At 51.2% G+C, this 14,103-nt stretch overlaps 1 protein-coding gene across 1 annotated transcript in view; it reads left to right on the top strand.

Moving 5' to 3' along the window:
• Window positions 1-328: 328 nt before the first annotated feature.
• MROH7 (maestro heat like repeat family member 7) overlaps window positions 329-14,103 on the top strand; it is a gene marked incomplete at both ends in the record, with an annotated part of 41,582 nt that continues 27,807 nt past the window's right edge. The window contains 2 exons of the mRNA XM_080655225.1: window positions 329-1,553; window positions 11,485-11,546. Of these exons, the coding sequence (XP_080511351.1) occupies window positions 329-1,553; window positions 11,485-11,546 (1,287 nt within the window). The remainder of the gene's footprint in view (window positions 1,554-11,484; window positions 11,547-14,103) is intronic.

Below are 14,103 nucleotides of genomic sequence, written 5' to 3'. Positions count from 1 at the left end.
CGAGGGACTAAGATTTGCACAGTTCCTGCCCACGTGGAGTTCATGTCTGGCAGGGGCTAGACCACTAATTGAGTCATTGGAATAAAGTGTATTGAATATTTTGTCTTGTGGGATGGGGCTGGAAAGGTGGGCTGGGCATGGTCATGGAGAACCCTGTAAGTGACACAGGGGCCTCATTTTAAAGAGAGTGGGGGTCCTTGGGAAGATTGTAACAGGTGAGGCATGGCTGAATTCGCCTTCTGTCTCTCTCTCAGGAACACTGCAGGGAGCTCAACAGTCAGCTGTCGGAGAGAAGGGGGCAGTGGCATTGACAGACGTCTAGAAAGGCATGGCTCTGAGTCAGAGGGCTAGTCTGGTCCTCTGTGAAGACCCAAAGAAGACACCCAGTTTCAACTCCACTGGGGCCCCCGGTTTAGGCTCTGGCACCATCCCTGGGCCAAACCCAGACACAGACCTTGTTCCTGTCTTGAATCTACCCCCGAGTCCTGGCTTGGCTCTTGTTCCAGACCTTCATCCAATTCTGAGTCCTGTCTCCGAGGAGGCCCCTGGCCTCGTGTCTGATAACACCCCCAGACCTGATGAGAGCGGGGCCGTGGCTCCAGCCACCCTCCAGACCACCACTTCCCCCTCCGGTGAGGCCCTGGGCCTGGAGCGGAATCACATCTCGAGGCCTAACTCACAGGGGGCCCTACGTCCAGCCTCACAGCTCGTTCTGAGCCCTGACTCTGCCGAGGCCCAGGGTCCGAGCTCGGACAACCACTCTAGGCTGAATTCTGAGGAGGCCCTCAATCCCCACTCAAGCAAGTCTTTTGAGTTGGGTCAGAATAACTCCAATCCTTCCAGGTCTGAATCCAACCCGTTTTTAAGGACCTTTTCAAGAGATGCCCTCGTTCTGGGCCACTGCCTCTCCAGGCCATGCTCCAAAGCACTCCTTATCCCAGCCTCAGGCTCTTTGGATTCCCACTCCAATCACCTGCTCAGTGTGGGCTCAAGAACCATCTCCAAGCTGGACCTGAAAGGGGCTCCAGGTTCCTGTGGGAACCTAAGCCCATGCACCAACGAGACCATCACTTTGGTTTCTCATGACATCTCTGGGTCTGTTTCAAAAGGAGCCTTTGGTACAGCCTGGAACACGAGTTCCAAGGGAAACATCAACGTGGCTTTAAATAGCAATTCCAGGTCTGATTTGAACATGACCGTCACTCAGGCCTCCTGCTTGACCCTGATTCCTGGCATCCAGGATGATATCAGCCTGCGCTCCAGCACCCATAGACCCAACTCGGCCCTTTCTCCAACTTCGTGCATGACCCTGATAATGGGCTCCAAGGAGACCCTGAGCCTGAGCTCTAGCCTCATCTTCAGCGACACGTCCACCCTGACCCTGAGCAGCCAGCAGGATGATTCTGAGGACAACACCATCCACACCATGCCCCTGGAGGAAAGTCAGAGCTGGAGCGAGATGGCCAACGCCGAGATGAGCCGGTTCCCGCTGGTGTTCCCCACCTGCAACACCGCAGACAAGGGCACCGCAGCCGTACACAGCGCCCCTGAGCGTGAGTATGGCCAGGGCGACACCCCGAGAGAGGGCACTGTCCCGGGAGAACCTTGTATTCAGACTTGTGGGGCGGGGAGCAGGGGGAGGGAGAGGAAGGGGACAGCATTCAGTGGGTAACATGCAACATATTCATTATGCCCAAGAGACCCGGTGCTCAGCCTCCACTTGTTGGGTGACTTGGGTCAGGCTACTCAATCTCACTGAACTTCAGTTCCCTTAACTTTAATAATCTCCATAGGATAATACTTTCATTATGTCCAAATTACAAGTCGACTAACTTTACCTTCCTTTCCAAATGTATCCTCTTTCTTTCTTGATAAATTTCAGACCTGGCTGTTTGGGTCAACATTTTTTTTTTCCCTTTTCTTTGTTCAGGTCAACATTTGACCAGTGGAGCAGGCAGGCTCAGCTCATCTCTATTGAGTTTTGAGGTTCCTCCCTGAGCAAAGCCTTGGGGTTCTACCTGGAACCTGCGCTCACTCTGACATGCTGGTGTTCTGTAAATTAATCTCCTGACAGTTTTTGATGTTGTAAAGATTTTCTCTCATTTATTTATGTCCCCAAATATTTTTGTTTGTTCATGGGCCAATAGCATATTGCAATGAAAAAAATTACCATGGCTTTGTAAATATGTATTCATATCTGGTAGGGTAAGAATACCTCTTAAAAATTCTCAAAACTATTCTGATGACAACAGCATCCAAACCATGCCCTGGAGTCTCTTAGTAAGCCCTCATTCTTCCATATACATTTTAGAATATTTTTGTCTAAGTCTAGGTCCTCAAAAAATCTTGCTGTCGTTTTTATTGGAATGCTATTAATTTATCTATCTAGTAAAGTTTTCATTTATATAGGGTACTAGAGGCCCTGTGCCCGAAATGAGTGCACTTGGAGGGGGGGTCCCTCAGCCCGGCCTGCAACCTCTCCCAGCCAGGGAGCCCTCGGGGGATGTCCGACTGATGGCTTAGGCCCGCTCCCCCTGGGGAGCAAGCCTAAGCTGGCAGTCGGACATCCTTAGTGCTGCCGCGGTGGTGGGAGAGGCTCCCGCCACCGCCACTGTGCTTGCCAGCCATGAGCCTGGCTTTTGGCTGAGTGGCACTCCCCCTGTGGGAGTGCACTGACCACCAGGGGGCAGCTCCTGCATTGAGTGTCTGCCCCCTGGTGGTCAGTGCATGTCATAGTGACTGGTCATTCCACAGTTCAGTCAATTTGCATATTAGCCTTTTATTATATAGGGTATCCTTTACTAGAATTAACAAAGATTCTCTATCAAAATCTATTGCTGTTTTGTTTTGTGTTGTTAATCCTCACTCAAGGATATTTTTCCCATTGCTTTTTTAGAGAGAGTGGAAAGGAGGGAAGGAGGGAGAGGGAGAGAGAGAGAGAGAAACATCGATGTGAGACACATCAATTGGTTACCTCCCACATGCGCTCCTACCAGTGTGCGGATGGAGCCTGCAACCCACGTATGTGCCCTTGACCGGAAATCAAACCTGAGACTCTTTAGTGCATGGGTCTATGCTCTAACTTCTGAACCACACTGGCCAGGGCCTATTGCACTTTTTAATAGGTTAAATTTCTAGGTATTTTATAGTTTTTATTGCTATTATAAATCTTATCTTATTTTCTAATACAATTCTTTTTTTTTTTAATTTTTTTTTTAATATATTTTATTGATATTTCACAGAGAGGAAGGGAGAAGGATAGAGAGCTAGAAACATCGATGAGAGAGAAACATCGATCAGCTGCCTCCTGCACACCTCCCACTGAGGATGTGCCCGCAACCAAGGTACATGCCCTTGACCGGAATCGAACCCGGGACCCCTCAGTCCGCAGGCCGACGCTCTATCCACTGAGCCAAACCGGTTCCGGCTCTAATACAATTCTTATTTTGTACTGATGATGGTAATGATGTGGAAGAATTTTGTTTTTGCATGCTGAACTTCAAAAAAACCCAGCTTGAGATATAATTTACATACCCTAAAATTTACCCACTTGAAGTGTACAATTTAATGTTATTAAAATATACACAGAATTGTGCAACCATCACCATAATCAATGTTAGAACATTTTCATCACCCCCAAAAGAAACCCCAAACCTTTCAGTTATCACCCCCTACCCATGCCCCCCAGCTCTAGGAACCTACTGTTCTACTCTCTGTCTGTATAGATTTGCCTGCTTGACATTTTATATAAATATTAGAGGCCCAGTGCATGAAAATTCATGCACTGGAGGGGGGGGGGGGTCCCTCAGCCCAGTCTGCCCCTGCTCACAGTCTGGGAGACCTCAGGGGCGGCGATCAGGGGAAGGTGACACCCCATCACCTCTGCTGCTGCCACTGCTGGCAGCGCAAACCTCGGCTGGCCCTGGTTACCTGCACCTCAGGCCGGCCCTGGGCAGCTGGGGGGCTGAGGGGACTGGGGTACTCTGAGGCAGGCGCGCGGCAGGGCTGAGGTGACTGGGTGCCACCATCTTGTGGCTGTGGGCGCCGTCATCTTTGTGGGCGGGACAGTCAATTAGCATATTCCCTCCTTATTGGCTGTGGGCGCCGCCATCTTTGCAACAGCGTGAGGGTCAATTAGCACATTCCCCCCTTATTATATAGGATGTGGTCTTTTGTGATTGGAACACTTTAACCCTGTTTTATCCCGCCTTCCAATTTATATGCCATCCTCGTGATGCCTATTCATTCTTTCTTAACCCTATAAATATTATTTTATGGAGTTAATATTCTTATATTAACCCCAATATGAGCCTTTTTCTTTTCCTTCATTGTTTATTGCGTCTCAGACCTTCCCTCTGGCATTGATTTCCTTTTGCCTGAAGTATGTCCTTTAGACTTTCCTTTAGTGATTCTGCTGGTGATGAACTTGGTCATTTGTGTCTGAAAAATGCCTCTAGTTCTCTTTGATCCTTTTTAAAAAATCTAAAACAATAAAAACTTGCAGAAAAGTTGAAAGCACCATATAAAACTTTTTATGAATGATTGGATAAGTTGCCAAATGATCACCATCACCCCCTGAATTTTAGTTTTTATTTCTTACAAAAAAAGGACAAAAGGTAACAATCAAAATCATGAAATCAGTATTCATACCCTGCTCCCATTCATCCCCAGACCCCACTCTGATATCACTGACTGTCTCAGGAATGTTTTCCTGGAAAAAGAGACCCAGCTCCAAATCCCTCATTGGCCTTTTTGTCTCGTCTGTTTTGTTTCCTCAGTCCTTAGCCTTTCCTTGACTTTCTTGTCCTTTTCTTTTTTTTCAACATGAGGCATCTGGCCAAGGGGGCAGCAGCTGACCCGAGCTCAGGGTCTGGAGAGGAGTCACCCATCGCTCCCTTTTGTCACTTCAGGAGGCCTCATTCCGCAACCCCCTGTCCTTCCCCTCCCCCCCCCACACCCCCGCCCACCACCACCACCACCACCACCAAACATGAGAAAGTCTCAGGCTTGATTAGCAGTCTTGTCGATGGTTTCCTGGTTAGATTCGGTCACTGGTTTGTTATGCCCAGATTTCGTGATTCCCAAAGACCACGAGGGAGCCGAGTCCGATGCAAAAGCAAAGAGCCTTTTAATCGAGCTAGCTCGAGCTCAGTCCCACACACACACACCGGCGCAGCGGCGAGGTGGAGAGAGAGAGCGTCAGCCCCCAAACGCGCTGATTTATAGGGGGCCTGGGAGAGGTAGGAGGGGTGAGGTAGTGTCGCCTCCGCTGATTGGTCGGGATCAGGTTGCACATGGGGGCAGGGCGCGGCTTACCTTCCCCTTGCATTTCTATTGGCTAATTCAAAGGTGTGGGTTGGGCTCTTGGAGAGGTTCTAGGGCGGGAACCTGACTCCACGAGGTAGAAGACATGGAACAAAAGGAACATGGAGTCTCCCCGCCCTTTCATTCCCCCCTTGTCTTGAAACTTACAGGCCCAGTCATGGGTCGGTTTGTATTTCTACTGAACAACATTCCTGGGTCACGAGGGTACACCATCCCAAATTCCCTGCACTGATAAAACTGGAGTCCCCAAGTCTTCCCGGATCACAGATGGGTCCGCTGACTGGACGTGAGTGTGATGGACCCAGGTCGCCACGCCGTCTACCTTGAGAGCGGTGGGGGTCGTCAGCACCACAACGTAGGGACTCTTCCAACGTGGCTCGAGGGTCTCCCGGCGGTGTCTCTTGACGTAGACCCAGTCCCCGGGCTTATGCTGATGAGGAGTCGGGGCTGGGCCGGTCTGTCTCGGTCTCGTAGATAGCACTGGGGCGTGGCCAAATGTCCTCGTGCACCCTCTGGAGCCCTCTCAAGGAAAGAAACAGTTCTTGACTTTCAAATTCTGTAAGAAATTCGGCTTTAAGGTTAGGGATAATAGGGGGTGGCCGGACAAACATGATCTCATAAGGAGTAAAACCCAGGGTGTAGGGGGAGTTCCTAACCCGGTAAAGGAGAGCCACCCAGTCCCCGCCAGTCTCCATGGTCAATTTGGTCAGGGTCTCTTTTAGAGTTCTATTCATCCTTTCTACTTGCCCTGAGCTTTGGGGCCTATAAGCGCAATGCAATTTCCAATTTGCCCCAATGGCCTTGGCCACTGCCTGCGTTACCTGCGAGACAAAAGCTGGTCCATTGTCTGACCCTATCTCAGCGGGAAAACCTTACCTGGGCAAGATGTCTTCCAGCATATACCATCACCCCGTCTCCTCCTTTGCTTGGGGAAGCTTCCTAATGTGCTGTAACTCCTCCAGGGAATATCCTGGCTGAACTGGGTCTGGGAGCTGTAGGGCCATGGTGAGGATCGGAGGAAGGGCTACTGCCTTGGCCGCCTGGTCAGCCCTGCGGTTTCCTCTTGCCACTGGGTCATCAGCTTTCTGGTGTCCTTGGCAGTGTATGATGGCCAATTTGGCAGGGAGCCATAAGGCTGAGAGTAAGGCGAGTATCTCCTGTTTATTCTTTATAGTCCGCCCCTCTGCTGTTAGTAGCCCTCTCTCTTGGTAGATTGCCCCATGAACATGAGCGGTGGCGAACGCATACCAGCTGTCTGTGTAGATGTTGAGCCTCTTTCCAGCTCCCAGTGTCAGGGCCTTGGTGAGGGCCACAAGCTCTGCTCTCTGGGCTGATGTCCCGGAGGCAGAGCCTCTGCCCATACAGTGTCCGTTTCAGTGTCTACAGCTGCACCCGCATACCTGCTCCCGTCCCGTACAAACCGCTTTCCATCCGTGAACCAGGTGACGTCTGCATCTGGAAGGGGCTGGTCGGTCAGGTTCTTCCGGAGCCCATTCACTTGCTCTAGGATTCCCAGGTCCTCGTGCAGGGCCTCGTCGAAGATGGTGGGCGAGTTCTTGAACCCGAGGCAACCGAGTCGACGTCAGTTGTCCGCTGTAGCCCTCTATTGGAGAGGCTTTTTGGTGAAGCCGGTACTCATCCTCCAGCCTTATGGTCAGGACCTGAATGGGGTGGCCCTTGCCTTCAGTAACCTGAGGCCCCCCTTATCTGAAAGTTATCTGAGCTCCGATCTTAGTGAGCAAGTCTCGTCCTAACAGTGGGTAGGGGCATTCCGGAATTACCATCAAAGAGTGGGATACCCGGCCCGGCCCTAAATCCACCATTCTTCGGGTAGTCCATGAATACTGGCTCATACCAGTTGCTCCTTGTACCCAAGACTTGTTAATTTTCCTTGAGGCGTACAGAGGACCGAGTGTTGCGCTCCGGTGTAGACAAGGAAGTCAATGGAGGTCCCCTCCACTCTAAGAGTTACCCTGGGCTCGGGGAGGGGGTCCGAACCCCGACTCCCCTAATCACTCAGTTCATCTAGCTCCAGGACCTTCACTCAATCCGCTTCGCCTCCCTTTTTGCTGGCCCTTCTCGGGCACTCTTGTTTCCAGTGCCCTATCTCCCTACAGTAAGCACACTGATCTTTCTGCAGCTTCCGCCTCCCGCCCCGGGCGGTCCCCTTACCGTCCTCCTGGTTGCCGGCGAGTTGGCGGAGACGGCGGTTCCGTTCCTCGGAAGAGTCCGCGGTGGTGGCGAGCAGGATCTTAGCTAGGTCTCGGGTTTGTTTGCTGCTCGCAGCCGCCGCAGCGTGAGCCTGCCTTTCTTCCGGGGGCTCCCTGTTATTATACACCTTCTCGGCTACCTCCAGTAGGTCCTTTAAACTCTTCTCCCCCAGCCTATCTACTTTTTGCAGTTTCTTTTTAATATCCCCAGCCGATTGGTTTACAAAGCTTATGATCACAGCTGCCTTGTTTTCAGGAGCTTCTGGATTCATGGGGGTGTAGGTGTGGTATGCCTCCATGATCCGTTCTAAAAAGATAGCTGGAGACTCATCCCTTTCCTGCTGAACATTCCCTACCTTGGCCAAATTAGTTGGCTTTCTAGCAGCCATTCGGAGACCCCCCATTAGAGTCTGGCGGTAGACCCGGAGCCTCTCCTTACCTTCTGCCATGTTGAAATCCCATTCAGGCCTAGTTAAGGGAAAAGAGACATCTATCTGGACTGGGTTGGTGGTTGGGTTCCCGTCCACGCCTGGAACCACTTTCCGGGCCTCATTGAGGATTCTTTCCCTCTCCTCAGTTGTGAACAGGACCTGTAAAAGCTGTTGGCAGTCATCCCACATGGGCTGGTGGGTGAAAAGGACAGAATCTAACAGAGCAATAAGCCCTGCTGGCTTCTCAGAGAACTTAGGATTCTGAGACTTCCAGTTGTAAAGGTCACTAGTGGCGAAAGGCCAGTAGTGATGGGGTTGATTGCCATCTGCATCTGGGAGCCCACTGGAACCGTAGACGCTCCCGGAACTCCACCCCCCGTGGCATCCGCTTCCCCTCGCGTGGGAGGATCACCCCCCTGTGGACTCCTAGGGGCCTGATATGAGGGAGGAAAGATTAGTTCCTCTTCAGTTCCCCCCTGAAAGACAGGGTAGAGGGGAGCTGATGGCGGGGTGAGATCCTTCTTCTTCACCTTCTCCGTTTCCTGCAAAGCAAGTATGGGTTTCAGCTCCAGGGGGCGCGGGGACAGTAAGGGCTTAAGCCAGGAGGGTGGATCTTCCATGAGGTCCTGCCAAGTAATAATGTAAGGGAGTTGATCAGGATGTCCCTTCTTGGGCTGAAAGACGATGTCCCTCACCCGGTGGATGGTGGGGAGGTCGAAGGTCCCCTCCAGCGGCCACCTGACACTAAAAGTCGGCCACTCCCTAGAAAAAAAGTTTACCACCGGCCCTTCCGGACCTCTACACTGAGGTTGCTAGTTCTTCCCTTAACCTCTTTGAAATGATCAACCATAATGCTTAAAGGAGTGGTTTGAGTCTGTCCCATAATGTCCGTCAAGAGAGTCCACAAAACAAAACAGAAAAACACAGACACAGACAAACAAAGGGCCCTTGAGACAAGCTTCCCAACGCAAATCCGTTGGAACAAAACTGACAAAACCGAAAGTGCGGACGACGGCCTCACGCCGATCGGTGGGAGCGACCCACCTCGTCCCAGAGGCTTGAGGGGAATACACATCCCTCCTGAAGGAGGATCGGGACGTCTCCCGATTCCTCCCGCCCGTGGTCCTCCGGTGCGTCCACCTAGACCGCTTCGGGCACTGCCAGAGATCCAGAAATGAGCTCACACAAAAGAGACAAGGAACAGACAGACACCTACCGTGGCCAGTCAGACTCTACGGATCGGGGGTCCCTTGAGGTTCTTGGGGATCCCGGGCGAGCCCCCAAATGTTATGCCCAGATTTCGTGATTCCCAAAGACCACGAGGGAGCCGAGTCCGATGCAAAAGCAAAGAGCCTTTTAATCGAGCTAGCTCGAGCTCAGTCCCACACACACACACCGGCGCAGCGGCGAGGTGGAGAGAGAGAGCGTCAGCCCCCAAACGCGCTGATTTATAGGGGGCCTGGGAGAGGTAGGAGGGGTGAGGTAGTGTCGCCTCCGCTGATTGGTCGGGATCAGGTTGCACATGGGGGCAGGGCGCGGCTTACCTTCCCCTTGCATTTTTATTGGCTAATTCAAAGGTGTGGGTTGGGCTCTTGGAGAGGTTCTAGGGCGGGAACCTGACTCCACGAGGTAGAAGACATGGAACAAAAGGAACATGGAGTCTCCCCGCCCTTTCAGGTTCATGGTCACATCCTGGGAAACCCCTTCCACTCGCTGCTTCAGGCCTGGCAAGCCCTTGCTGGCCACAGCTGCGGGGCCTGTGAGGGCGCCAAGGGGAGCGGGGCGATGGGGATCTCCTGACCTGCATCTTCTTGCTACTTTTGCAGATTATGGGCCAGCTATTTTGTAAGTTGTGCCTTAGTTTGGGTTTGTCTGGCGTTTCCTCATGATCAGGTCCCTGCCATGTACCCCTGGCAGGAAAAGCTCAGGAGTGATGCTCGCTCTCTCTCATTGCCTGCTATCTGGTGGTGTGTGCTTTTGACTTGTTCCATTACTGATGATATTCATGTCAATCACTTGAGTGAGATGGCCGGATGCCTCATGTTCAAAAAAAAAAGAGAAAAGGACAAGAAAGTCAAGGAAAGGCTAAGGACCGAGGAAACAAAACAGACGAGACAAAAAGGCCAACGAGGGATTTGGAGCTGGGTCTCTTTTTTCCAGAAAAACATTCCTGAGACAGTCAGTGACATCAGAGTGGGGTCTGGGGATGAAAAGTGAGTCAAGATTCTCCACTGTAAAGTCACTGTTTACCCCTTTGTAGTAAATATTATGTGGGGAGCTACTCTGAAAAGATGTAAATGTCCCCATCAGACCTTCAATTGGCCCACTTACTTATTTATATCAACGTAGAGTCGTAGTTTCCTAGTTTACTCAATGGCCTGCATCGTCTGTTGCTGCCATTATTTATTGTGATACTCAAGCTTCCCCTAATCTGACCAGTGGACTCCCTTCCAGCAAGCTTCTGTGTCCCTGTGACAGATCCCCATTGTTCCATGAGCTCTCTTCCTTATTTCCTGTACAAGACATCTCTTCCTTGGTTTCTGGCTGGTCTTATACTTTCTCTACCCAAGGCCTAGAGTCAGCCATTTCTCCAAGGAGCCTTGTCCCTTTTAGTGGAGAATGGTACCCTTGGTGCTAGCTGTTTTCACTGCTATTGGGTTATCTCTGCGTTTCGCTATTGGCTCCATCTTCCAGCAGCCTCTGGTAGCCAAGATGGCCCTGAAGTTCCAGGCTCATCAGAAGGAGAGAGATATACCCTCTTAAATAAAGAGCTCTATTGCCCTGCTCACCCAGGAGCCCACCCTTGGACAAACCACTGTGGCTGAGGGCACGGGACTCTATTAGCCACGCTTGGGTTGCACCCCTCTGTGAAGAGGGGTGATGGGTGGGGCTTGAAGAATTCCGCTTCACCTAGCTTCATGGAATGGGTAACCCACAGGGGAGGCAGGAAGTCTGTCCACCAAGAGAAAGAGGAGGAAATCTGGGGCTGACAAAACAGCAGGTATCATTTTAATTATAAAATGTGGTAACAGTTGAAAAGAGAGAGTAAGATGATGCACAAGAGGATCACACTGGGTCCCCTGTTAGCCTGAAGGTTAAGGGAAGCCTCTTCGAGAAGTGACAAGCAAGCTTAGACGTGAAGGGCGGGCACGAGACCTGGGTGAGGGGGCGTGGCAGTGGATTGGCCCAGGCAGAGGAAGATGCCTGCGCAAAGGCCCTGGGGAGGAAGCGTGCCTGGGCCTGAAAGCCTGTGGCCAGTATGGCCAGAGCATGGTGAGTGAGGGGAGAGCAGCGGGGCAGGGCCCGGACAGGGAGGGAGGGTGACCTGGCAGGGCCTTGACAAGGATGCTCAGTGAAATGAGGTGCCACCGACGGGTTTTAGGGAAGGGAGCTCAGTCTGGCTGCTGGGGGAGTTGGGATTGGAGAAGCCCAGGTGGGGAGGAGAGGTGGCACTATGGCACCCTAGGTATACTGTATCTTTCTACCCTCTTCTCTTCTATTGAAACTATGACATGCAGGAGCCTTCGATGAAGAGACCTCAGGCCTGGTGAAGAGAGAGGATGGCAACAAAATGACTCTGGTATGCTTCCTGCCCAACCAGCAGTGGACTTCCTGGGATGCCCCTTCCTTCCCCAGCCCCCACTCTCCAGCCCCAGCCCTAACATTCCGTTTCTCCCCCGCTCCTCTTTTCTCCAGGGTGCTCATCACCATCTGACGCACAGTGTGCTTTACTTCTCCATCTTCTTTCCTGTTAGTCTCTCCCACTATAACGTTTCCCCTGTGAATCGGGGATTTCTTTCTGTCTTCTTCACATCTCTTTTCCCAGGGCACTGCCTGGCACACCATAGGTGCTCAGTAAGATTTCTTTCTTTCTTTTTTTAAAAAAATATACTTTATTGATATTTTACAGAGAGAAAGGGAGAGGGATAGAGAGCTAGAAACATAGATGAGAGAGAAACATTGATCAGCTGCCTCCTGCACACCTCCCACTGGGGATGTGCCCGCAACCAAGGTACATGCCCTTGACCGGAATCGAACCTGGGACCCTTCAGTCCGCAGGCCGACACTCTATCCACTGAGCCAAACCGGTTTTGTCTTTGCTCAGTAAGATTTCTAAGCCATTGAATGAATTGTGAGAGGGTCTCTAAAGGAGATAGAAAGGCTGGACACAGGCCGGACCTAGGTCTTGGCCATGCAGCAGGCCTCGGGAGGCCAGAGAAAGCCAGTGTCTGCGGCACTTGGTGAGGGCCAGTGGGGCAGACTGGACAGGCTGGTGGACATGAGTATGACACACAGAGTGTGGGCAAGACTGGGTGATGGACAGTCTGGAGGTTGGGGATCCATCCAGGCCAGGACTCCCAGGAGGGAGGCCTGCCCCCAGACAGCTTCGAGGCCAGCTCCCGTCTCTGAGGCAATGCAGGGTACGGGTGGGGGTGGGGAGGTGGTGACAGGACTAAGAAGAGGTCTTGCATTTGGGGAGTATCTGTCCTTATTCCATGATACTCTTCCAGTTGTCCACCTTGCTCTGGCCACACTACCTTTTTCTGTTTCTCACCCATGCCAAACCCATTCTTACCTCAGGGCCTTTGCACTTGTTACTTCTGACAGGAAGGTTCTTCTACCTACAAGATAGGCATAATAAAGCCGAAGTGAGCTCTATCTATTTATCTATCTATCTAAAAGCCTAAGCAACCATCCGACTGTCTGACGGTCCAACCAGTAGCTATGATGTACACTGACCACCAGGGGGCAGACGCTCAACACAAGAGCTGCCGAGCTGCAGTGACTTGGCAGCTGTGGTTCTCGGGTGACGCACCCGGAACCAGAGAGGAGGGAGCCTGATTCCAGGGTGCGTCACCCAAGAACTACCCTCTTGCAATCTGGGACCCCTCAGGAGATGTCAGAGAGCCGGTTTCGGCCTGATCCCCACAGGCCAGGCCAAAGGACCCCACCGGTGCACGAATCTGTGCACCGGGCCTATAGTATTACATAATGTATGCACAGCCCTGAGCACAATCCCTGCACAGAAAGGGTTTATTACTGCAACCACTCAACACATTTAATTGAGTCCCTACTATGAGCTAGGCACTGTTTCAGGCACCAGAGATTCAATAGTGAAGTGACATTCTAGTTTGGGGAGACAGGTAGACCCTCCTTCTAGTTCTTCACATGGCTATCTCTTTCTTGTCATTCAGGACTCGGCTCAAATATTATCTCCTCTGAGAGGCCTTCCCTGACCTTTCAGTCTGAATGAGCCATCTCTCTCTCATCACTTTTGCAGTTGAAGTTATCAACTTCTGTAAAACAAACCACCCCAAAACTGGGGAAGTAAGGATGGAAAGGGCCCAATTTCTCATGATTCTAAAATTTGACTGGGCTTAGCAGATGGTTCTTCTGCCCTGCATGGTGTAGACTGAGATCACTGGAGGGGGGTGGGGGATGGAACATCCAAAATGACCCCATATTCCAGTGTCTCTCTCCACGTGGTGTCATCATTCCATGGCAGCTGAGTTCCAGAGGGGAAGAGTTGCCAGTTCTTTTATGGGTTATGCCAGGAACTGCACAGCATAACCTCCATAGCATTCTATTGGTCCAAACAAGTGGTGAGATGAACCCAGATTCAAGGGCCATCTGTCCTGTTGGCAGGAGTGGGAAAGAACTTGTGGGATCTTTAACCCACTACACTGTCCATCTGATTACTTTGTTTTGCTTTCTTTATTATATGAAGTTATTTTATTTCATGTTTTCTTTCTTCTGCTTTAAGATAAGGAAAATGAATACATTAACTGGCATTGGTTAATGTATTCCCTCTCTCAGGTAGCAGAATACCTTAATCTGACTAGGATATGCCCTGAAGAAGGTAGATAGCAGAGGCCCTTAAGAGGTATTACTGCCCCTGTGTGGCTTAGTTGGTTGAGCATCATCTAATGCATCAGGAGGTCGCATTGGATGCAACGAATTCCTGGTCAGGGCACATGCCTGGGTTGCAGGCTGTCCAGTAGGGGGCATGCAGGAGGCAGTTGATGAATGTTTCTCTCTCACTGATGTTTCTCTCATTCTCTCTCTGAAATAAATTAAAGCATGTTTTATAAAAAGAGGTATTACTCATGGTGAGATTTCAGCTTGAGATAATGGGA

This window comes from Plecotus auritus, assembly GCF_963455305.1.
Source record: "Plecotus auritus genome assembly, chromosome: 2".
In the NCBI taxonomy this organism is placed as follows: domain Eukaryota; kingdom Metazoa; phylum Chordata; class Mammalia; order Chiroptera; family Vespertilionidae; genus Plecotus; species Plecotus auritus.
This window is presented reverse-complemented; position numbering and strand designations above follow the sequence as displayed.